Here is a 25,985-nt window from a genome sequence, read left to right on the forward strand (position 1 = left end):
CAATATCAGGGTTAATATTGGATCATTGTCAATGTTAATAATAGACATAGTATTGCAGAAGTATCAATGTTGATTTTGGGATTATTGTGGGTGAAGGATCAATGTCAAACACACAGCTATTATCACAAGAGGATCAATGTGAACAGTAGGGTTAATATCAGAGGAGGATCAATGTTGATATAAGCATTTATATTCACAATAGCATCAATATCAAGGTTAGAATCGGAGAAGAACCAGAGGCTAGATTTGGGTTTAAATTGGAGTATGGTCAAAATCAATCTCAGGGTTAAAAGTGCAGGATGCTTCATATTGCTTTCTGGATGATTACTGGAGTCGAATCAAAATCAATCTCAAGGTTATAACTGCAGATGGATTACCACTGGATACCAGTGTTTTTTTCTTGGAGTTGGATCAACATCAATCTCAGGGTTAATACTCCAGGAAAATTAACGTTGATATCAATGTCACTACCATTGCAGCATGATCAATATTGTTATCTGGATTAACATCACAGGAGGACAGGGGTTAACCCTGCATGAGAATTAGAGTGATATCAGGGTTATAATAGCACCAATGCAAATGTGAATCCCAGCATTAATGTTGGAGGAGGATCCATGTTGATGTTAGTATCAGGGTTAACATCACAGAAAGAATAATGTCGATAGCAGGGTTAATATCGAAGGAGGACCAATGTCGACATTAAAGGTACTGTCATGAGAAGATCAATCTTGATAACAGGGTTACTATTGGATGAGAATCAATGTCAATAACAGGGTTATTATTGGAGGAGGATCTGTGTTAATGTCACAAGAGGATTAATGTTGCCTTCGGGGGTAATATCAGAAGATCAATGTCAACATCAGGGTACTGGGTTCAGGGTTCAATCAAAAGAGAATTAATGTTTATGTCAGGGTTAATATCAGAATAGGATCAACGCAGGGTTAATATCGGAGGAGGATTACTGTCAATACCAGGGTTAATACTGGAGTGTGTCCAATGTCAATATCAGGGTAATAGTGAAGGAGGATCAATATTGACATCAGGTTTAATATCACAACAGCATCAATACCAATTACAGGGTTAATTTCATATGATCAATGTTGTCATCAGGGGGAATATCGTTGAGGATCAATGTTGACATCATGGTTAATTACAAGATATAGAATGTAGAATATAGAATGTATAGAAACAGATGATGATGTCTTGCAAAATGTCCATATTACAGAGGAAGCGCTGGATGTCTGGAAATGCACAAAAGTGGATAGATCCCCCAGACCTGATCAGGTGTACCCTAGAACTCTATGGGAAGCTAGGGAAGTGATTGCTGGGCCTCTTGCTGAGATATTTGTATCATCGATAGTCACAGATGAGGTGCTGGAAAACTGGTGGTTAGCTACGGGGTGCCACTGTTTAAGAAAGGCGGTAAGGACAAGCCAGGGAACTATCCACCAGTGAGCCTGACATCGGTGGTGGGCAAGTTGTTGGTGGGAATCCTGAGGGACAGGATGTATATGTATTTGGAAATACATTGATTAGGGATAGTCAACATGGCTTTGTGCACGGGAAATCATTTCTCACAAACTTGATTGAGTTTTTAAAGAAGTAACAAAGAGGATTGATGAGGGCAGAACGGTGCACGTGATCTATATGGACTTCAGTAAAGCGTTCAACAAGGTTCCCCATGGGAGACTGCTTAGCAAGGTTAGATCTCATGGAATACAGGGAGAACTAGCCATTTGGATACAGAACTGGCCCAAAGGGAGAAGACAGAGGATGGTGTTGGAGGATTGTTTTTCATTTATTGGTCAGAATATTGAGTACAGGAGTTGAGTGATCATGTTGCGGCTGTACAGGACATTGGTCAGGCCACTGTTGGAATATCGCGTGCAATTCTGGTCTCCTTCCTATCGGGAAGATGTTGTAAAAGGGTTCAGAAAAGATTTACAAGGATATTGCCAGGGTTGGAGGATTTGAGTTATCGGAAGAGGCTGAACAGGCTGGGGCTGTTTTCCCTGGAGCGTTGGAGGCTGAAGGGTGACCTTATAGAAGTTTACAAAATCATGAGGGGCATGGATAGGATAAATAGGCAAAGTCTTTTCCCTGGGATGGGGGAGTCCAGAACTAGAGGGCATAGGTTTAGGGTGAGAGGGGAAAGATATAAAAGAGACCTAAGGGGCACCTTTTCCCACAGAGGATGGTCCATGTATGGAATGAGTTGCCAAAGGAAGTGGTGGAGGCTGGTACAATTGCAACATTTAAAAAGCATCTGGATGGGTATATGAATAGGAAGGGTTCGGAGGGATATGAGCCAGGTGCTGGCAGGTGGGACTAGATTGGGTTGGGATATCTGGTCAGCGTGGATGAGTTGTACCGAAAGATCTGTTTCTGTGCTATCTCTATGAATCTATAATTCCAGAGGAGCATTAATGTGGTTATCAGGGTTCATAATACAGGAGGATCAACATCGATATCACAGTTAATATTGAAGCAGAATCAATGTTAACTATAGGATTAATACTGCAGGATTAACAAAATCTGTGTCAGGTTTTTTTGTTGATGAAGGATAAAAGTCAATCACATGGATAATACCAAAAGAGGATCACTGTCGATATCAGGGTTACTTTCAGAGGAGTCTCACTGCCTATATTGGGGTTATTATTGCAGCAGGGTCAATATCAATTTCAGGGTTAAAACTGCAGGAGCATCAATGTCAAACATGGTTAATATCGTAGGAGGAACAACATCGATATAAGGGTTAATATCAGAGGTGGATCAATGTTGATAGAAGAGTTAATATCAGGGGTGTCAATGTCAATATCAGGGTTAATATCAGGGAGGATGAATTACAATATGAGGCTAATATCACAAGGATCAGTGTCGATATCTGGGTTAAATATCAGAGAAGGACAGTTAGAAGCGATGAGGAATTTGTAACAGCAACAGTATGTGATGGATAACAGTTATAGGAAAGGGGGAAAAGTCTCAGTTACAGTCACATAGATGGGTTAACTCCAGGAAAGGTGAGAGAGGTAGGCAGCAAGTGCAGGAGTCTTTTGTGGATATACCCAGTTCAAACAGGTATGCTGTTTTGGAAAATGTAGGGGTTGATGGATTCTCAGAATAACGTAGCACAAACAGCCAAGTTTCTGGTATTGAGACTGGCTCTAATGCAATGAGGGGTACATCGGATTCCAAGAGATCAATTGTGTTATGGGACTCTCTAGTCAAAGGTACAGACAGACGTTTCTGTGGCCAGCAGCGAAAGAGCAGAATGGTGTGTTGCTTCCCTGGTGCCAGAATCAAGTATGTCTCAGAGAGGGTGCAGAATATTCTCATGGGGGAGAGGGGCCAGAAAGAGGTCATTGTCCACATTGGAACCAATGACATAGGAAGGGAAAAGGTTGAGGTTCTGAAGGGAGATTACAGAGAGTTACGCAGGAATTTAAAAAGGAGGTCCCCGAGAGCAACAATATCTGGATTACTCCCGGTGCTATGAGCTAGTGAGGGCAGGAATAGGAGAATAGAGCAGATGAATGCATGGCTGAGAAGCTGGTGTATGGGGGAAGGATTCACATTTTTAGATCATTGGAATCTCTTTTGGGGTAGAAGTGACCTGTACAAGAAGGACAGATTGCACTTAAATTGGAAGGGGACGAATATACTGGCAGGGAAATTTGCTAGAGCTGCTCGGGAGGATTTAAACTAGTAAGGTGGGGGGGTTGGGACCCAAGGAGATAGTGAGGAAAGAGATTAATCTGAGACTGGTACAGTTGAGAACAGAATCGAGTCAAGCAGTCAAGGACAAGGTCGGACTAATAAATTAAACTGCATTTATTTCAATGCAAGGGGCCTAACAGGAAAGGCAGATGAACTCAGGGCATGGTTAGGAACATTGGACTGGGATATCATAGCAATTGCAGAAACATGGCTGAGGGATGTGCAGGATTGGCAGTTTATTGCTCCAGGATACAAATTCTACAGGAAGGATAGAAAGGGAGGCAAGAGAGGAGGGGGGTGGCATTTTTGATAAGGGATAGCATTACAGCTGTACTGAGGGAGGATATTCCCAGAAATACATCCAGGGAAATTACTTGGGTGGAAACTGAGAAATAAGAAAGGGATGAAAACTTTATTGGGATTGTATTATAGACCGCCTAATAGTCAGAGGGAAATTGAGAAACAAACTTGTAAGGAGATCTCAGCTATCTGTAAGAATAATAGGATGGTTATGGTAGGGGGTTTTAACTTTCCAAACATAGACTGGGACTGCCATAGTGTTAAGGGTTTAGATGGAGAGGAATTTGTTAAGTGTGCACAAGAAAATTTTCTGATTCAATATGTGAATGTACCTACTAGAGAAGGTGCAAAACTTAACTTACTCTTGGGAAATAAGGCAGGGCAGGTGACTGAGGTGTCAAGTGGGTGAGCACTTTGGGCCATTGACCGTAATTCTATTAGATTTAAAATAGTGGTGGAAAAGGATAGACCAGATCTAAAAGTTGAAGTTCTAAATTGGAGAAAGGCCAATTTTGATGGTATTAGGCAAGAACTTTCAGAAGCTGATTGGGGGTGGGGGTGGGGGTGGGGGTGGGGGTGGGGTGGGGGGGGGGGCAGATGTTCGCAGGTAAAGGGACGGCTGGAAAATGGGAAGCCTTCAGAAATGAGATAACGAGAATCCAGAGGAAGTATATTCCTGTTAGGGTGAAAGGGAAGGCTGGTAGGTATAGGGAATGCTGGATAACTAAAGAAATTGAGGGTTTGGTTCAGAAAAAGAAGGAAGCATATGTCAGGTATAGACAGGATAGATCAAGTGAATCCTTAGAAGAGTATAAAGAAGGTAAGAGGGAAATCAGGACGGGCAAAAAGGGGACATGACATAGCTTTGGCAAATAGAATTAAGGAGAATCCAAAGAATATTTACAAATACATTAAGGACAAAAGGGTAACTAGGGAGAGAATAGAGCCCCTCAAAGATCAGCAAGGCAGCCTTTGTGTAGAGCCGCAGAAAATGCGGGGGATACTAAATGAGTATTTTGCATCAGTATTTACTGTGGAAAAGGATATTGAAGATATAGACTGTAGGGAAATAGATGGTGACATCTTGCAAAATGTCCATATTACAGAGAAGGAAGTGCTGGATGTCTTGAAATGCATAAAAGTGGATAAATCCCCAGGACCTGATCAGGTGTACCCGAGAACTCTGTGGGAAGCTAGAGAAGTGATTGCTGGGCCTCTTTGTGAGATATTTGTATCATCGATAGTCACAGGTGAGGTGTCGGAAGACTGAAGGTTGGCTAACGTGGTGCCACTGTTCAAGAAGAGTGGTAAGGACAAGCCAGGGAACCAAAGACCAGTGAGCCTGACGTCAATGGTGGGCAAGTTGTTGGAGGGAATCCTGAGGGACAGGATGTACATGTATTTGGAAAGGCAAGATCTGATTAGGGATCGTCAACATGGCTTTGTGCGTGGGAAATCATGTCTCACAAACTTGAGAGAGTTTTTTGAGGAAGTAACAAAGAGGATTAATGAGGGCAGATCGGTAGATGTGATCTATATGGACTTCAGTAAGGTGTTCGACAAGGTTCCCCATGGGAGACTGATTAGCAAGGTTAGATCTCACAGAATACAGGGAGAACTAGCCATTTGGATACAGAACTGGCTCAAAGGTAAAAGACAGAGGGTGGTGGTGGAGGGTTGTTTTTCAGACTGGAGCCCTGTGACCAATGGAGTGCCACAAGAATCGGTGCTGGGTCCTCTACTTTTTGTCATTTACATAAATGATTTGGATGCGAGCATAAGAGGTACAGTTAGTAATTTTGCAGATGGATACCAAAATTGGAGGTGTAGTGGACAGCAAAGAGGGTTATCTCAGATTACAACAGGATCTTGACCAGATGGGCCAATGGGCTGAGAAGTGGCAGATGGAGTTTAATTCAGATAAATGCGTGGTGCTGCGTTTTGGGAAAGCAAATCTTAGCAGGACTTACACACTTAATGATAAGGTCCTAGGGAGCGTTGCTGAACAAAGAGACTTGGACTGCAGGTTCATAGCTCATTGAAAGTGGAGTCGCAGGTAGATAGGATAGTGAAGAAAGCGTTTGGTATGCTTTCCTTTATTGGTCAGAGTATTGAGTACAGGAGTTGGGAGGTCATGTTGCAGCTGTACAGGACATTGGTTAGGCCACTTTTGGGATATTGCGTGCAATTCTGGTCTCCTTCCTATTGGAAGGACGTTGTGAAAGTTGAAATGAGTTCAGAAAGGATTTACAAGGATGTTGCCAGGGTTGGAGGATTTGAACTACAGGGAGGCTGAACAGGCTGGGGCTGTTTTCCCTGGAGCGTCGGAGGCTAAGGGGTGACCTTATAGAGGTTTACAAAATTATGAGGGGCATGGATCGGGTAAATAGGCAAAGTCTTTTCCCTGGGGTCGGGGAGTCCAGACTTAGAGGGCATAGGTTTAGGGTGAGAGATATAAAAGATATAAATGAGACCTACGGGGCAACCTTTCCACGCAGGGGGTGGTACGTGTATAAAATGAAATGCCAGAGGAAGTGGCGGAGGCTGGTACAATTGCAACATTTAAGAGGCATCTGGATGGGTATATGAATAGGAAGGGTTTGGAGGGATATGGGCCGGGTGCTGACAGGTGGGACTAGATTGGGTTGGGATATCTGATCGGCATGGACGGGTTGGACCGAAAGGTCTGTTTCCATGCTGTACATTGCTATGACTCTATGACCAATGTCGATATCTGTGTTAAATATCAGAGAAGGATCAATGTCGATGTCTGGGTTAATATCACAGAAGGTCAATGTCGATATCTGGGTTAAATATCAGAGAAGGATCAATGTCGATATCTGGGTTAAATATCAGAGAAGGATCAATGTCGATATCTGGGTTAAATATCAGAGAAGGATCAATGTCGATATCTGGGTTAAATATCAGAGAAGGATCAATATCGATATCTGGGTTAATATCACAGAAGGGTCAATGTCGATATCCGGGTTAATATCAGAGAAGGATCAATGTCGATGTCTGGGTTAAATATCAGAGAAGGATCAATATCGATATCTGGGTTAATATCACAGAAGGTCAATGTCGATATCTGGGTTAAATATCAGAGAAGGATCAATGTCGATATCTGGGTTAAATATCAGAGAAGGATCAATGTCGATATCTGGGTTAAATATCAGAGAAGGATCAATGTCGATATCTGAGTTAAATATCAGAGAAGGATCAATATCGATATCTGGGTTAATATCACAGAAGGTCAATGTCGATATCCGGGTTAATACCAGAGAAGGATCAATATCGATATCTGGGTTAATATCAAAAAAGGATCAATGTCGATATCTGGGTTAAATATCAGAGAAGGATCAATGTCGATATCTGGGTTAATATTTGAGAAGGGTCAAACTCAATCTTGTGGGTTAATATTGCAGCAGGATCAATGCTGGTATCTAGGTTAATATCAGAGGAGGATCAGTGTTGATATCTGGCTTACTTTCAGAGAAGGCTCGGTGTCTACATTTGGGTTAATGTTAGAGGAGGTTCAAAATTAATTTCAGGGTTAATATTGCAGGAGGATCAATTTTGACAAAAATTAAAAGGACTGTGGAAGCTGGAAATCAGAAACAAAAACAAATTGCTGGAAAAACTCAGTTCTGGCGTCTGTGGGAAGACTCTATTCTACAGGAGCATCAATGTCTGTATTACAGTTAATGTTGGAGCTGCGTCAATATCAATTGCAGGCTTTTTATCACAGTAGATGTTAATATCAGGGTCAACATCGCAAGAGGACCAATGTCAATATAAGGGGTAATAATCAGAGGAGGATCTATGTCAATATCAGGGTTATTATTGAGCAGGATCGTTGTCAATATTAGAGTTATTACTGCAGCCATTTATGGCGACATTGGGATTATTATTACATAGAGAAATATTGTTAAGGAGGTAATGTAATTTTAAAAGATGATGAAATAATCAGAAATGCCCAATGTTTGCATTCTGGAATACTCCTCGCATCAGCAGGAACAGGCAGAGGCTCTGACAATTTCCCAGTCATCTTGGGATCTAGATCTTATGCCTAAGGACTCTACTTTTTGGATTGAAAACAATTTGAAAGTGATCAGTTTGATAATATAGACCATACGTTTGTTGTGGGTTAGCTGCTGGATTTCATAATGCATAATAAAAATTAAGACTCACCTGGAAATATCTGGGATAATTTGGATTACACGGATGCTTAAAAGACTGTCATGTTGGGGCAGTTCAGGATACGATAGGGTGAAGGATAAAGGGCATGCTGTATCTATTTGGTGCACTGATGCCCAACACAAACAATAAGATGACACATGGGAAGCTTGTTGACTAAATTAAGAATATTGAGAGTCATAGAGTCAAACCGTAACAATGTGAGTCAGGCACCTATCACTGATCTGCAATGCCAATACATGAAAATTAGCTCTATGGTATGATTTGGCAGCGAAGCAGCATGAATAAGAAATTGGCTCCAGGACAGAAAGCAGAGATTATTATTAATCACATTTCAGTGAACTGAAGGCATACCTTGGTGGCCACTAGTGGTCACTAGAGTATGGATTACTGTTCCTCTCTCTCTCTCTCTCTCTCTCTCTATATATATATATGATTTGGATTTAAAGGGACACAATGTTAAACGTGCAGACAACATAAAAACTGGCAGCATACAAATTAATTGTGATGATAGCAGTTATTGACTCCAGGAGGATGTCGACTGGTTTGTAGATTTGATGCATAGATGTTAGATAAAATTTAAATGTGAGAAAATGTGAAGTTGTACTATTGAATAGAAGGATAAGTAGAAAGAATTTATGCTAACTGGTAACATTTTAAGGGAGTCGAGACTGATTTCAGGTACATAAATGTAAAATTTTATAAATGGGCGATGGAGTACAAAGAAATAATTCTATATCTATACAGATCACTGATTCTCATGGCCTAATATGTAGTTTTGGAAACGCAATGTTTGGAAGGATGACACGTCCACAGGCACAGTGCATGAAGGTGATAACAAGATTAAAAGCCTTTAGCTCGGAGGACAGACTAAAAACTTAGGGCTCTTTTCACTAGAACAGATGAAACTACAAAAAGTTTGATAAAGGCAGTTGATAAAGTAAAAAAAAATCTATTTCAACTGGCAATTGTATTAGTTAATGGAGGGCAAAAAATTAAGCTACTCACCAAAACGGAAAGGGAGAGATCATGAAATTTAGAAGTACTGGCAGAGGCAAGATGGGTTAATTGGCCTCCTACAATGGTGCAATTTTTTTTCATTTCTGAATAATATCGGTAACAAGGTAAACACTGAAATTTTTTAAATCAATTTTCAAGGCAGCTCATGATCACCTTCTCCAGTGTACTTAAGGATCAATAATAAATGCTGGCCGAGTCAGCGATACCCACATCCCATGAACAAGTAAAAATAAGAATTTCAGGGTAATGGATAAATGTTCATATTACTAAAGGAGGTATAGTAGCATAAGGGTTATGTTACTGAAGAACTTGATTGATTAAATAAAATCTGGAACAAAACTCCAACATCAGTAATGATGACCACGCAACTGGATTGTTGCAAAAACCCACCTGGTTTGTTAACGTCTTTGGAAAAGGGAATCTACTGTCTTTACCCAGTCTGGCCAATAATGCACCTCCAGATCCACAGCAATGTGGTTGCCTCTCAACTGCCCTCTGAAATGGCATCGTAATGCATTCAGGTGGATTCAGGAAGGTGACTCACCATTACTCCCACATCAGCAAACAGTGATAGGCAATGAATGCTGGCCTAACAAGGATGCCTACATCTCATGAGTGGAGTTAAATTAAGGGCAATTATTCCATCTGCATCAATGCCAGTTCTTTACTGGAAATGCATTATGTCCATTTCTGTGTAATTAACACGTGATTAAAAAATAGCATTGTGGTAATTATTAAATTTGTATTAATTCCAATGCTAGGACATTATTTGAGCTGTACACATACAGTACTGAGGTAATTATTGGATCTGTACTAGTGTCAGTATTAGAGTAATTATTTGATCAGCTGAAATGCCACTATCCAGGTATTTACTGCAACTGAATACATGCCAGTTTTGTTATAATTATTGAACCTGTATCAATGCCAGTCTCAGGGTTATTTTCTATCAGCTCTCTTTACTGGCAGACAAATGTTTCTGATAAAGCAGAAATACAGAGGGCTTGGAGAAAGTCATACACAGACAAGATCAATATCCCCTTTCTGTGCCAGCCTGCAAACATGTATCAGCAGAGAAGGGAAATGCACAGCGGTACTGGACTTCAAAATACCTTCCTGGTAAAATCACTAATAGATTTTCTCTAAAAATTAAAAAAAAAAATCGATAGGTTTTTCTTTGTTGAGCAATTCAAAAACAGTAATGCATGTATTATGATCCCAAGTTTTATGACCAAATCATTTCACCTAAAGGCTTGGCCCCCTGTGACATCTGATGAGGCACTCATTTGATCCCTGGCCTCTGGCACATTTACCAAAGAAAACTCCGAGAAGTCTGAGCTGCCTTGTCGGATCCTTAAGTTCACCTGTCCACCATTACTGTTGTTAAATGACGGAGTCATTTCTCCTCCAGCAGCCGCGAACCTAGAGTCTTGACCAAATGCGTCCATTTGGTGATTGTGGTGAGCCGGGGGTTCCTCTCGCTTCTTCTGTGTATTAACCTGCTCTATGAAATCAGGAGGTGCAGAAATGCTGTTGCTGCTTGTTACAGTCGGTATAAAAGCAAAAGGATGCTGGGATTCACCAGTTAATAAACTGTACTGAGTCTTTTGTGACGGTATCCTCAAAGGGGAACCCACTTCAGGTCTGAAGCCATGCTGGGTAACCATGGTTGCAAAAACCTGTCGTTCTAGAGTAGAAAACAGAGGCTGCACTGGAAGACTTCCAGTTAGGGGGTGAGTTTCAGTCTCATATGCAAGTCCTTGCTCGGCCGAGTAGCTATCGTTGTGGCAGGTCCTTTCCAAAGCTTGTTGGAGGAACTTTGAATACTCATGGAGCATGTTACAGTTGTCTGTGGCTGCTGGCTGGGAACTCTCGTTGACTCGCTCCGATGGAGGCACGTTAGTAATGTCCGTAGAGCTCACGGTTATATTTGAGGAGACTTGGGTATCATTGACAGAAAACGGAACCTGCCCATTTGCCTTGTTGGTGTAGTGGTCCAGCAGGGTCTGCAAAACTTCGTCAGGAATCCCGCTTTTGTCCTGACTGCTTTTTGGATCAGTGTTGCCAGGTTGCCCCAGCATTGGTGTGCTACCACTAGTGTCCCCAACAGACGTGCTAGCTGCCTGTGTTACAGCTGGCTGGATTGGGATCTGGCCTACAGTTAAGGCATACTCTCTGCTGGTGCTGCTAGTCCCTTGCAAAAATCTCTTCTTCTTTACAAACTGCATTGCATCATCATAGTTGCTGTTGCCTCCTGGTTTACGTGAAGCATCTTGGCCCTGATCAGCACCAGGTCCCTCCATTGTCAGAAGGTCAGGGTTGTCTACCATAGCATAGGTGTATTTATTGACTTTTGTGGCATCAAAGTTGCCAGAAACAGGCAAGGTTTGAGCCAACTCTTCTGCTGTCTTTTGATTTTTTTTGGGGCTTACCTTCTTCAGAACAAGCTTTGGTGGATGCAGGTTCATCTGATTCTGATATGCTTCCCCGAGGTGATCATCAGTCTGTGAAGAATGTGCGATCACAAGTGAGCACTGCTCCACTTTATATTCATCCTTCACCTTCAAGCTGCTGGTGTAATATTCTACACATTCACCTTTATCCATCTTAACCTCTGCTGGGTTACTGGTCTCCTCATTATCAAGGGTTGCCAATGCCAGCTTCTCTGCAGCTTTAACTTTTTTCCTTGGATTAATTATGTCTTTTTGAGGTGACAGGAAACTGTTTTCTGCATTGATTGCGAGTATGATTGGCTCTGTTTTCATAGCTGGATTTTTGCCAGAAGCTTTCCCTTGATTTTCATGGCACATTCTTCTGTGTTTAAGCAAACGATCAGTTCTAGAAAAATACTGCAAGGAAATGCATTAGAGAGAATTAATAAGTAAATATTGCTCACTAGTTTATGATTAAAGTAACAATGGACAAGAAGGTGTGCTTTGATTTTGACTGTTAGAATGTTAAACACAGATTTGACATGTGGCAAGGTTTCACACCCTTCAACAAATGGCATTGGTTATAGTCTGGTGCACTTTTGAATTTATTGTCAACTGTTTTTGATTCCACTTTATAACAGCAGATGTGGAACAATGTCAATTTCTGAAATGTAATAAGACCACGGGCTGAATGTAATTGTCCCCCTGGGTGGGAGAAAGATGGTAGTAATGGATAGGATGCCTGTTTTTACACTCCACCCTGCCCAGTTCTTTTAAAACTAGGCATGCTGTCAATTTTCTTCTTACAAATCAATTGCTATCATCTTTTGACTTTAAGCTTCCAGCAGGGAGTTTCAAGCATTGTCAAACTTGGAGCATGTGTGGCACAAATGGTAACCCCAATGCACCTGAATTTGACTTGATTTAGAAATCTCCTTTCTGATAGCACAGTGTTGAAAAATAACTAATTGAATCGCACAATGCAAGAAAACTGAGAGTGGAATTTTGTTATTTATTGTGGTGAGTTTGGAAATGGTGGGGTGGGAGGCGTTATATTAGATTGGAGGGTAGTGGGTGGGAGCTCTTCAATTTCCCTACTTTCCACCTTAAGTCCAAAGCAGGAAAGCCCATGGACGGCCTTCCTTCCCCACAGCTAACTGAGCACTTTAAATGGGCAATTAGTGCCACTGGTTGTTGGGGGGGGGGGGGATTCCCTCAAAGGTATTCAGTATCTAATTGAGGGACCCTATTAGGATGGGGTCAAGAACTTCTGAGAGAGAGGAAGAGGCACCACTAAGAGGCACCCACCCCTATCACTGCTGTTGTGTACCTAGTCCACTTGTGCACAAATGCCCCCCAACTTCCTCCCCTCACTATCACTCACCTATGTATCTGGTCCAGCCTAGATCTTGGATGAGTGTAGAATGAACAGCAGCCAACACTGGCATTGTTCTGTAAAATAGCTGTCAGCCTTTGAGAAGATAGCCTTAGGGGCCCTGATTCCAGTGGCACTTAATTTGGCAGATCTTCCCAAAAAGAAGCAGGGCTGGGCTCACATCAGCACTCAAGATGGCAGGCAATACAACCAATGCCTGCGCATGTTTTGGTTAGAGGGTCTGTAAAGTGACTGGCTCATACAGATCACTAGATTCTATGATCTTATCTCAAATCAGTAATTCCTGGTTTGAGTTCTAGTATAGGCCTACAATGATTTATGTTAACCTCAGTGCCACTTGATTGGGGTGGGAAGGGAAGAAATGACCCTTGGATCCTAATCTTGTTATCTCTCCAGTGACTGCTGCTGGAAACTACACACTGATATCAATTTTATTTTGCTGATTAACATCACCTTGGAATCAATGTATCATGTATCACTAACATACAGAGTGCAAATCATATCTGATTTACCCAACATACTGCCAAGTAAAACATCCATTTTCAAGTGATGCAAATACAAAGTTGGCCATATCACAGTAATATATGGCTCACTGTGTACAGCACATGTTGCATTGTGGAATACTATGAGACATTAAACAGCCTTCAAGGTTATCCTTGTACAACAGGTTTCAATGCAATACATAGGCTCTCTTTGCCTTAAGGCCATACTTGCATATTGAGTGTTGTTTAAAATTAGACTTCTACTAATAAAAACATGTTATTTTTGAAATAATATTTTCTAAATCTAAGTAAAATCAAAATACTACAGATGTCAGAAATCTGAAACAGAAAATGGCAGAAAAACTCAGCAGGTCTGGCAGCATCTGTGGAGAGAGAAACAAAGTTAATGTTTCAAGTCCCATATGACTCTTCTTCAGAGCTCTTTCTTATTCACCTTGTCTGATGCATCAATCAGCAGCTGCATCAGACCTGAGCGCATTCAAGTTTGGAAAACAAGAAAAACAATTCAGACTGTGACATTACAGGATCAGCTGGTGAGTACCGTAGCTTTGCTTTCCCAACTCTAAAGTTAGGGAGCTAGCCTAAGGAGCTGGGAAATTAAACCTTTCAACTTGCTTAGAAGGGTGAAGTAAAATATTCAGTTAACTTATCCATATTTAAGTGACATCAATGGAATGGATCTGATAACCTGATGAGTGTTTCCTTTCTTTAACAAAGGTATTAAGGCGTATTATCTAGTCGAATAACGGCAGGGCAACTCCAACCTCTCCAGTACACAATCTAAGTTATGTGGGAATTCCAAGAGCATTGCTGTGACCTGGGTAGCCATATGTGCAGGAAGTGTCTTCAAATGGGTAGGCAGTGGTGTAGTGGCAATGTTCTGGATTACTAGTCCAGTAACGTCAGGCATGGGTTTGAATCCCACCACTGCAGATGGTGAAATTTGAATTCAATAAAACGTGAATTAAAAGCTAGTCCAATGGTGATCATGTGTGAATTGTTGTAAAAACACAGCTGATTTATTGATGCCCTTGAGGGAAGTAAATCTGCCTGGTCTGGCCTAGACATGACTGCAGACTACAGTAATGGGATTGACTCTTTACAGTTAGGAATAGGCAATAAATGCTGGCCTTGCTGGTGATGCCCACATCTGATGAACTACTAAAATAAAATTTTAAACTGTTCAAACTGTGGGTTTTGGAATATGAGCATTAGCCAATGACAGTACAGCATACGCGTGATGAGAAGAGCTTCATGGCTGGCATGTTTATGGGTCTCGTGATCCCACAGCTTCAGATAGTGCCCAAGGACTGAAGAAATGCAAATGCTACACTTTTGTTCAAAGAAGGCTGTAGAGGTAAAGTACAGAAACTACAGGTCAGAAGTTTAATCTCTCAGTGGTGAAGATTTTAGAAACGATAATTTAGGAGAAAATTAATCGTCACTTGGGCAAATATAGGCCAATGAAGGAAACCCAGCAGATATTTGTTAAGGGGACAGCTAACTTTGTTGAGGTGATAGAGAAGGTTGATCAGGGCAATCATGGTGAAATGGTGTACATGGACTTTCAGAAGGCCACATGTAAACGTGCAAGCAAAGTCAACACCCAAGGAATAGAAGTAACAATAGTAGCAGGGATACAAAATTAGCTGAGTGTAAGGAAACAGAAGGTGATGGTAAATGGTTGTTTATCGGACTGTGGAAAGTTTTATAGTGAAGTTCTCCAGGAGTCAGTGGAGGTCCTTTAATCATCTTGATACATATGAATAACTCATATCTTAGTGTACAGGATAGAGTTTCAAGATTTTCAAATCATATAAAATATGGAAGTATTGTGAACTGACAGGAAGACAGTGTAGAACTTCAAACAGGCACTGTCAAGTTGGCAGAATAGGTGGACAAGTGCTAAATGGAGATTAGGGCAGGGAAGCATGAAGTGATTCATTTTGGTAGGAAGAATGCAGTGACAATAGAAAATAAATGGTACCATTCTACAGGAGCATTAGAGGGATTGCAGAAAAGATTCATTGGGATGAGGAGCTTCAGTTACATGAACAGATTGGAGAAGTTGGGACTGTTCTCCTTGAAGTAGAGGAGGCTGAGATGAGATTTGATTTCTAAGTATCCAACATCATGAGGGATCTGAACACAGCAGATAGGAAGAAACTGTTCCAATTGGTAGAAGGATTGAGCGCCGGGATGTACTTTTAAATTAATTGACAAAAAAGGCACGGAGACTTGAGGAAAACCTTTTTCATGCAGCAAGTGGTTAGGAGCTAACTGCACTGCCTGAGAGTGTGTTGGATGCAAGTTTAACTGAAGCATTCAAGAAGGAATTCAATTTCAATCTGTGAAGGAAGAAATGTGTTGGGCCACAGGGTGAAGCATGGGGAGTGGCTCTAGGTGAATTACTCCTTCATACAGCCAGCACAGAAACTATAGGCTGAATGGCATCATTCTGTTCTGTAACCATTCCATGATTTGACACACCACCTCTCCGACACAAACATATGGGTTCAAACAGTTCAGATACACAACTGTCAAGATGTTCAGTGCAGCGAGGATATAATTATTGACCAAAAGCCTTCAGTTTCAGTACCATTCAACAGAACCACATTTAACAGTGTTCCCTAATTGCTATTTTGATCATAGCCATGCGCTTCATGAACCCTACCTGAGAAATGTGTTGCTAAACAATAGCTAAAGGAAAATGAATGGTGGAGCACAATGAACCAGTTTGTATCCTTGAACTGACAATGCTGAATAAGTCAATTATATTTAACATGGTCAACTTTCAGAGATAATGTTTTATAAGATGCAAACATCATCGTCATTGTAATACAATCCTGCAGGATCATGTCACACTTCTCCTGTGAAAGTAACTGTAGGTAGTATTCTTATTGTCAGTAAAGTGAAATACTTGTGAGCAGCATTCACTTTGTTCCTGTAATACAGGAGCTATAGGCACAGTCACAATGTTGCTGTATTTTAGTACATTTATGAAGTATTAGCAATATTCCTTTGATACAATAACTGTAAGCAAAATTTACAATGATTCTGTAACACAGTATTGCAAAGATTGTTTAGAATACTACACCAATACAGGGTCCTGTAGATAGTATTCACACTGCTCCTGTAATCTAGTACTGAAAGGATTATTCACACAAGTCCAATAACAGAGGGCCTGTAGACAGCAGACACATTGCTTCTTTAATATGACAGTAAGTGCATTATTCATTTTGATAATGGAATAAAGTATCCTTAGAAAATATTCTCAATGTAATTGAAATATAGTGTCAATAGGCAGTTGCTCCTTTAATGAAGGACCTACAGGCATTACTTGCATTGCTGCTGTAGTTGGTACAGAAGTGATAGGTAGTATCTGTACAGTTTCTGTAATACAGTCCCTTTAGGTAATATTTGCAATATGTCTATAATATTGTAATGTCATGCAAAATAGAAAAATTATTCAGATTGAACTGCAAATGCAGTGCTTGAATCTGTACTGTTGGACAACTGCTGCTGCGATATATAGGCCATCTGGCAATAGTTGCTATGCTGCTGTCAGTCATTTGATAAAACTTGCATTTCTGCTGTTACACAGAATTGTTCAGCATATAAGCATTGCTGCTGTGATACTGTATCTTCAGGCAATATGTGCTTTACTGCTGCAACACAGGAGTTTGAGGCAAAATTTGCATCCTGCTGTAATTCTGCAGCTTTGGGCAACATCAAACCTATAACGAACATTTATTTCACTGCTGTACCATAGGACATTTGGACATTACTTGCATTGCTCCTGTAATGCCACACCTTTGAACAATATTCGCATTGGTGTTTTGATACAGAAGCTTTGACAGTAATTATATTGCTGTTGCAAAGCATTACCTTTGGACAATATCTTCCTGCTGTTGTGAAACTGTTCCTTAGGACAATGTATACATTTCTGCTGCAATATGGTAGCTTTTAGCAATATTTGCAGTGCTGTGAAAATCTGTACTTTTTGGTGATACACACATTACAAATGCAGTATAGAACCATCTTGCAATATTTTAATTGTTGCTGCAGTATAGGAACTTTGGATAATATTTACATTGCTGCTGGAATACTGTACCACTTGGCAATACTTGCCTTGCTGCTCTTATATTGTCCCATTTGTCACTGTTTTCATTTCAGCTGTAATACAGAACTAATTCCTAATACAGGTGCCCCCGTATCCGCGAGTGATACGTTCCAGGACCTACCGTGGATGGCCGAAAGCGCGGATAGGAGCAAACCCAATTATTTACCTCCCCGGCAGCACCCTGGAATTATTTTTGGAGTATTCCATATAATATTTTCGGGCTGCTGTAAACAGTGGATAACTGAAACCACAGAAACCAAATCCGCGGATACAGGGGTTCTACTGTATTTTCATTGCTGCTGAATACATGAGCTTTGGACAATGCGTGTATTGCTGCAGTAGGATTGTACTTTTGGGTAATGTATGCACTGCTAATGTAACCCAAGATATTTGGCAATATTTGCATTAATGTTGCAATAAAGGTCCTTTCGGTAATACTTGCATTTTTGCTGTCATGCTGACCTTTCTGGCAGTATTTGCATTGCCGATTGGATACAAAACCATTTGACAGTATTTGCGCTTATGCTGCAAGTCAATATTTTCACTGCTGCAGTATATACTGTATCTGAATAACATTTGCTTTGATGCTGTAGCACAAGACATTTTGGCAACATTTGCACTGCTCCTGTAATATGGGAGCCTAGGGCATCGATTGCACAGATGCTGGGATATAGGACCTTCTTTCCTTGCATTTTGCAATAGTACAGACCCATTAAGCAATATTTGCATTGTTGCTATAGTAAGGTACGTTTTGGCAATATTTACTGCTGTAAAACAGAACCATTTGCAAATATTTATTTTGACCTGTAAGGCAGATTTTTAGCAATATTTGCATTATTGATGTAATACTGTATTATTGGATCATATTTGCATTGCTGTTCCAATATCGAACCTTCTTGCAATTTTTGTATTGCTGCTGTAAAACAGAATCTTGTGGCAATATTTGCATTTCTGATCCAGGATCTTTGGACGATAGTTACTTTGCTGTTGTAATTCAGAACCCTTGGGATTTTTTTTGATGCAGAAATACTGTACTTTTAGGAAATGTGTGCATCACAGATCTAATACTGAACGTTCGGAAAATATTTTGTTGCAGCTTTATTACAAACCCTATGGACAACATTTGCATTGTTGCTGAAATACACATCCTAGAGGCACTGTTCCTGTAATACAGAACCATTATGCATATTTCATATTGTTTCCGTCGTAGTGTATGTATGTAGTTTTTCACGTAATACAAGCTCCTGTAATACAGGACTCGCAGGTGTCATGTCATTGCTCCTGTTATACAGGACCTGGCCGTGATTTTTACATAGGTCCTGTTTAACAGGACCTGCGTGTGCCATTTGCATTGCTCCTGCAATACAGGATCCGTGCATTCTATTTGCATTGCTCCTACAATGTAAGACTCACAGGTGCTATTCAAAATGCATGCCATACTGTATTTGCGTAGTTTTGACATTTTTTCCTGCAATACAATTTGTTCAGGCAGCTTTCATCTTCCTCTTCTAATGCAATGTTGTTAGGCTGTACTCCAAGCTCCTGGAGTGCAACACATATTAGTGTAATACTGAAACCTTTTGCAACATGAATACTGCACCATAGCTTAGTAGCATCAGACAATACTCATATTACTCATTGCTTATAGGCCAGATTGCTACTGCTCTTGTAATGAAGTATGTTTGTAATGAAGTACACTGATCCTCGAAGGTAGTATTGACATTGCTGTAATAATGCAGGGCCCCTCGGCATTATTTGGACTTATTAGTCATTGTCTACATGCACTGTTCACAACTTCTGCAACAGAACAGATGGCACCAGTACTTTCTTTGCAGCTGTAGTCATAACAGGAATTCCATTCTTATACCTATTTACCATCTCCTCAGGACAGCCCTAGCACTCCAAGAGTTATTACTGAAATTCAATAACTGTTATGTTGGTAAAAATGGAAGCTTATTTTAGCACAGCAGAGCTGCATGGACAACAAATGAAATAACTGATTAATGAACGTGCTATTGGTGGGGCTGATTGAGGGAGGAATATTTATAGTGAGAGAACTTCCACACACTTCATCAAGTAGCACCATTGGATTTTCTACTGTTCACCTGTGAAAGCAGGCGTTCAGTGTTGCATCAGGAAAGTACCACCACTGGATAATGTAACAAAGCCTTAGTGCTGCATGAAAATGACAGTCCAGGGTAAGAACTCGACTTCCCAGACTCTCAAATTTCTCAAAAAGACAGCATTATCAACTAAATTCCGCTCACCATAAAGTTAGGTAGCATTAAAACTTGCATCCTGCTCCTGCACAGTTCTTTCTGGTGACCCCATGATCTAACATGATCCTCTTCTATTTTGCATCCATATGCTGCCCAAGTGAGGTCATCTGAAGGCACAGTATTAGTTTGCACATGTATGCTAGTGACACCAAGGTCTATCTTGCCATCATCACAACTCTTTACTATTGCTCAATTATTAGACTGTTTTTCAGACACCCAGTACTGCATGAGCAGAAATGTCTTCCAATTAAATACTAGGAAGACTGAAGCCATTGTTTTCGATCCCTACTCCAAACCCTGTTCCCGAGCTCCCAACTCCATCACTCTCTCTGGCAACAGTCTAAGATTAAGCCAGTCTGTTCACAACCTTGGTGCCGTATTTGATCCCAACCTGCACTGCAGAGTTGGGAGTGGCTTTGGGGGATATCCCCATCATTTTAGTTAATGCAAAAGTACTTTTCTTAAGTTTGATGGTTGCCTGTTGATTAACATTTAATCTACATTATTTTTAGTTTGTGTTATAGCAAAAGCCTTAAAAAGTGAAAAAAAATTGTCTCCCAATTTATTTCCATTGGCTATGGAGGGGAAATTCATCTAAAAAGGTATTGGTCTCTATGATTCTATGCAGGTCATACATGTCCCTGTAATAGAGTCCCTTGTGGTCAGTATTAACACTTTGTGTAATACAGCAACTTGTACTAAGCAGTAACATAGTTACTGTAATACAAAAGTTTAAAATCAATATTAGCTGTTTTTGCAATTCTGTAGGTTATGATCAGTATTCAGGTTGCTCCTGGAATAGTTACTGTGGTTGGTAGTAATGCTGCTCCTGTAATACAGTACCTGTAGGCAGTATTCACACTGGTATGGTTTCTCTCCACTATGTGTCCGTTTGTGTCGTTCCATATGGTACTTCTGAATAAACCTCATGTCACACTCATCACAATGGAATGGCTTCTCACCTGTGAAATCAAAGAAAGAATCTTCGAATAAAATGCTTCTTTGCAGTGTACAAGATCTTGTGATCTAAAATAGCTTTTGACATAAGCTATGAATCTCTGTTCCAGGTTTGCTTCTCTTGGATTGTTTTAACCACATAAATGGCTGGGAATATGACCAACTTTGAAGCACATCAAATGGTAGTGCTCCCCTGCCCCTTTCTGGACATGATAACTCTTGCAGGGGTGCTGTTGCCAGTCTACTTTTCAACACTAGTATGCGTGAGCCTAGGCTGAAACTGCTGGGAAAATATTCAGTTGCATGTGCCATTGCAACAGAGTCCAATACATTCACTGCATGAACCTCACATAGAGATGCCTTTCAGCACATCATGGCCAGGAACTCTGGTTGATTGCTAACCTGAGAAACCAAAGCCAACTGCAGGTCTTAAATGTTGTACTGCTCGAGATCATTTCTGAAGCAGAGGTAAGGGTAGGTGGAAGTAATCAGGTCAATGATGATCTGATTGAATGGTGAAACAGGCACATGGGGCTGAATGGCCAACTGCTGCTCTTTGCTCATATGTATCAGTTAGCTGAGCACAGACCAACAATCAAACCTTGGGCCTTCTTGGTCTGTATAGCTAGCCCAGTTATAATTATCTATAATTCAACCTGTTCAGACATGTAATGACACATCTCTGGGGCAGGTGGGACTTGAACCCAAGCCTTCTGGCCCAGAGTTAGGGACACTATCACTGTGCCACAAGAGTCCCCACACGAGCCCAGTTACGCACTGATTTTACAGACTTGGCCACTGAAAGCTCACAAAATAGACATTAAAGAAAGGGTCAAAACTCCAGAGTTTGGATATATTATATTGTGCTATGGCAAGACATTCAGTGAAGCAATGTCATACTAAACAGTAAAGAAATTATAGTGAGTATTTGATGTATATTATAAGGCAGACATGAAGGTTTGACAGTGAGGGCACCAGTAATATTAGGGTCACGTATTCAGGTTGACACATTAGTAGGATCATAGTGACTCGTGAGGAGGATGGTTGTTAAAGTAAATGTCCTAGTATCACAGTAGTTGGCTTGGTATGGCACAATGTAAAAGGAAGGTGTCAGTACATTACATTCAGTGGCCTCATATATTGAACTAACACAGCGAGGAAACCCCCCCCCCACCTAAATATATTAATGAAGTAATGAGGGACCAAGTACATTTCCTTGTCCAAGAACTGAGTACCCTACAGCAATGTCCAGTTGAACAGCATCAAACCAAGGGGCTGATATAGTTGCAATATCACAACAAGAATCCCTGGATATCACAATGTCTGTTCCATGTATTATACTGTATGAATCAATGTAACAACGTTTTACAGATGAACAGCAGGGAAACGGCACACAATTTTGTCACAGAAAGGGCCCAGTGTATTTGTGTTGTAATAAAAATCTGGCATATTAAAGTGGCCTACTGAAAGGCTGACATACTGAGAGTGCTAATTTGATCAAACTGTTATATCATTGGAGTTAAGGTCCTTCTATCCTGACGTGTAGGCAAGGAAATGAAGCTAAACCTATATAAAACAGTGGTTAGGCTTCAGCTGGAGGACTGGGACCAACTCTGGGCAGCAAACTTTATGGCAAGATGTTGGAGAGGGTATAGTGATCTTCAGTTATGTGGAGAAGCTGGGGTAGTTCTCATTTAAAGCAGAGGAGGTTCCAGGAAGACCATAAGACATAGATGCATAATTAGGCCATTGCATCTACCCCACCATTCTATAAAATCACAGCTAATCTGATAATCCTCAACTCCACTTTCCTCGCTTTGCTCCATAACCCTTGATTCCCTAACTGATGGAAAAAAAATGGCTCTCTCAGCCTTGAGTAATCTTAAAGACCCAGCCTCTGTGGTAAAGAATTCCAAAATATCAATACCCTCAGAGAAGAAATTCTTCTTTATCTCTGTCTGCAATACTTGACCCCTTATTCCGCGATCATGCCTCTCTGGTCCTAGACTCTCTCCCACAAGGGGAAACAACCTCTCCACATCTCCCCTGTCAAATCCCCTAAGAACCTTATATGTTTCAAGAAGGTTGTCTCTCATTCTTCCAAACTCCAATGAGCCCAAACTACTCAACCTCCCCTCATAAGACAGTCCCTCCATACCTGGGATCAGTCTAATGAATCTTGTCTGGACTCCCTGAAGTGTTCTCTGTTATATTTCAAAAGTGAGCATCACACTGAGAGGCCCAGTGTATTAATATCAGCAAATGGGTGTAGCATATTACAGAGTTACATTGAAAACATCCAAATGCATTTACAGTGACATAATCAATCAAAAGTAGGCACTGAAACACCGAAGAACTTCTTGAGAAGGGTGACAAAATGCAACCTTTTTGACCAAACTTTTCAACTAGGTTCTTAAAAAGTAGAAGATGGATAGGAAGTGGTGGAGAGACTGAGGGAGAAAACTCCAGAGCAGAAGTCAAAATGGAGCAAAGTGGGTAGAATGCACGGAAGTTGAAGAAATGAAAAACTTGGTAGGGGTGGTTTATGGGGAATGGAGGGAGGAAGAGCAGGGATTATAGCATTAGGGAGGAGCATGGTCACGTGGAGATTTTAGCACGACCATGTGCGTTTTGCATTGGAGGAGTTAGCCAGTGTAGGTCACTGAAAACAGGGGTGATGGGTAAAAGGAGCTTGCTACAAGTTATAGAATGGATAGCTGAATTTTGGATGAGCTGAAGTTTATGAAGGTCAGAGGAAGGGAGGCTGGTCAGGAGACAATTGAAACAGTCCAAGTCTAGAGCTGACAAAAGAATGGATGAAGGTTTCAGCAATAGGCCTGGCTAGGGCAATATTTCAGGTGTGAAAGTAGATGGTCTTTGTAATGGAGAGAATATGTGATGAAAAACGCATTGTGAACAGTCAGAAACAGCCTGAGATAATTCCCAGGACGAGGAATGGAAATGGTGCCTAGGGAATGGGCTTATGATTATTTGATTGACTAGTGGAGCAGATTCGTGGAGCTTAATGATCTTATCCCGTTCAAAACTAACTAGAAAAAGTGAACACCAAGTTCAGAAAGCAATATTTTGTTTGACAAACTAGCAAGGGTTCTTTGAGGATGAGAACTTGGTAATGGTAGATAAGGATATGCAGTGGTTGTTAGCTTCAGAAAGCTTTAACAAGATACTGTCCTATAAATTTCTGGAGAAGGTTAAGAGGCATAGAGTTCGGGGAGACAGTAAAACAGGTTGAAAGGAAGAAAATGGTAAGCAAATAAGAGCAATTTCTCATAGGAATTGTGAAAGCACGGTAGCACTCCACGGGATTGGGACCACATTGGCTTACTGTGCATATCCATTATATGGGTACAGGAGTAGAGACAGAGTCGAGAGTGTGTTGCTGGGTAAGCACAGCAGGTCAGGCAGCATCCGAGGAGCAGGAAAATCGACGTTTTGGGCATAAGCCCTTCATCAGGAATGAGGCTTGTGGGCCGGAGGCTGAGAGATAAAAGGGAGGGGGGGGTGGGGTTGGGGGGAAGGTAGCGGAGAAAGCGATAGGTGAATGAAGGTGAGGGAGAAGATGATAGGTCGAGGGGGGTAGGTCGGTGCCAAGCTGGAGGCTTGGGACTGGGATGTGGGGGGAGGGGAAATTAGGAAGCTGTTGAAATCCCCATTTATCCCATGTGGTTACAGGGTCCCAAGGTGTTCTTCCTCCAGGTGTTGGGTGATAAGGGTTTGGCGAGTGGAGGAGGCCCAGGACCTGCATGTCCTTGATGGAGTGGGAGGGGGAGTTGAAGTGTTCAGCCTTGGGGCAGTGGGGTTGGTGGGTGTGGGTGTCCCAGAGATGTTCTCTGAAACAATCTGCAAAAAGGCATCCTGTCTCCCTGAGGAGACCACACTGCAATAGATGCAGTAGGTGACATTGGTAGAGGTACAGGTAACTTTCTGACAGATGGGGACGGATCCCTTGGGGCCTTGGACAGAGGTGAGGGGAGTGGTGTGGGCGCAAGTTTTGCAATTCCTGAGGTGGATGGGAAAGGTGCCGGGAATGAGGTGTGGGCTGGTGGGGGGAGGCGTGGACCTAATGAGGAAGCCGCGGAGGGAATGGGCTCTCCGGAACACTGATAGGGGTGGGGAGGGAAATATATCCTTGATTATGGGGTTTGTTTGGAGGTGGCAGAAGATATGGAGGATGATGTGATGTATACAGAGGTTGGTGGGGTGGAAGGTGAGGGCCGGGGGGGGTTCCGTCCTTGTTGCATTGGGAGGGGTGAGATTCAAGGGCGGTGGTGTGTGAAGTAGAGGAGATGCACTGGAGGGCATCATCAACCATGTGGGAAGTTGCAATCTTGGAAGGAGGAGGCCATCTGGGACTTTGAGGTGGAACTGATTACCCTGGGAACAGACGCGCCGGAGGCGGAGGAATTGGGAATAAGGGATGGCGTTTTTACGGGAGGTAGGGTGGGAGGAGGTATAGTCCAGGTCGCTGTGGGAGTCGGTGGGCTTGTAATAGATGTCCGTGGTTAATCGGTCGCCAGACATGGTGATGGGGTAAGTCCAGGAAGAGGAAGGAGGTGTCCGAGATGGTCCAGGTGAATTTGACGTCGGGGTGGAAGGTGTTGGTAAAGTTCATGAACTGTTCAACCTCCTCATGGGAGCACGAGAAATAGAGACAGACATGTTCAAATTTATACATGATACTAAAACAGGAAGCAAAGTAAGTAATTGAGTCCGAGCTGCGAGGGTATCTGAGAAGATAGTGAAAGGGGCACAAGTTGACAAATGGATTTCAATGTCATTAAGTGTACAATAATATTCCAATGAAGACAGTAAATATTCATAGTGCAGTATGGCATATTGTGAGTGCCTACGGGAGATATTACACTGTGTCCCGGGGTTATACAATATCACGATGAGTGTCCGGAGGTGCATTTCAGTGTTACAATGAGGGCCCCCAGGGAGTATTACAGGGTTAAAATATATCATGAATAACAGATATTCTTTAAATTCAACATTCTAATACGTCATGGAATAAGAGCAATAGAACAATTTGTGGTTAGAGCA

At 41.5% G+C, this 25,985-nt stretch overlaps 1 protein-coding gene across 3 annotated transcripts in view; it reads right to left on the bottom strand.

The window, feature by feature from the left end:
- Window positions 1–8,889: 8,889 nt before the first annotated feature.
- Window positions 8,890–25,985, bottom strand: part of LOC140471118 (zinc finger protein 148-like) — a 75,154-nt gene continuing 58,058 nt past the window's right edge. For 2 of the 3 annotated variants that reach the window (XM_072567004.1, XM_072567005.1), the window contains 2 exons: window positions 20,808–20,926; window positions 8,890–12,080 (listed from right to left, as the gene is read on the bottom strand). In XM_072567004.1, coding sequence (XP_072423105.1) covers window positions 10,473–12,080; window positions 20,808–20,926 — 1,727 coding nt within the window. In that variant the 3' untranslated portion in view covers window positions 8,890–10,472. The remainder of the gene's footprint in view (window positions 12,081–20,807; window positions 20,927–25,985) is intronic. The other variant, XM_072567006.1, reaches the window with a different exon arrangement.

This window comes from Chiloscyllium punctatum, chromosome X, assembly GCF_047496795.1.
Source record: "Chiloscyllium punctatum isolate Juve2018m chromosome X, sChiPun1.3, whole genome shotgun sequence".
NCBI lineage: Eukaryota > Metazoa > Chordata > Chondrichthyes > Orectolobiformes > Hemiscylliidae > Chiloscyllium > Chiloscyllium punctatum.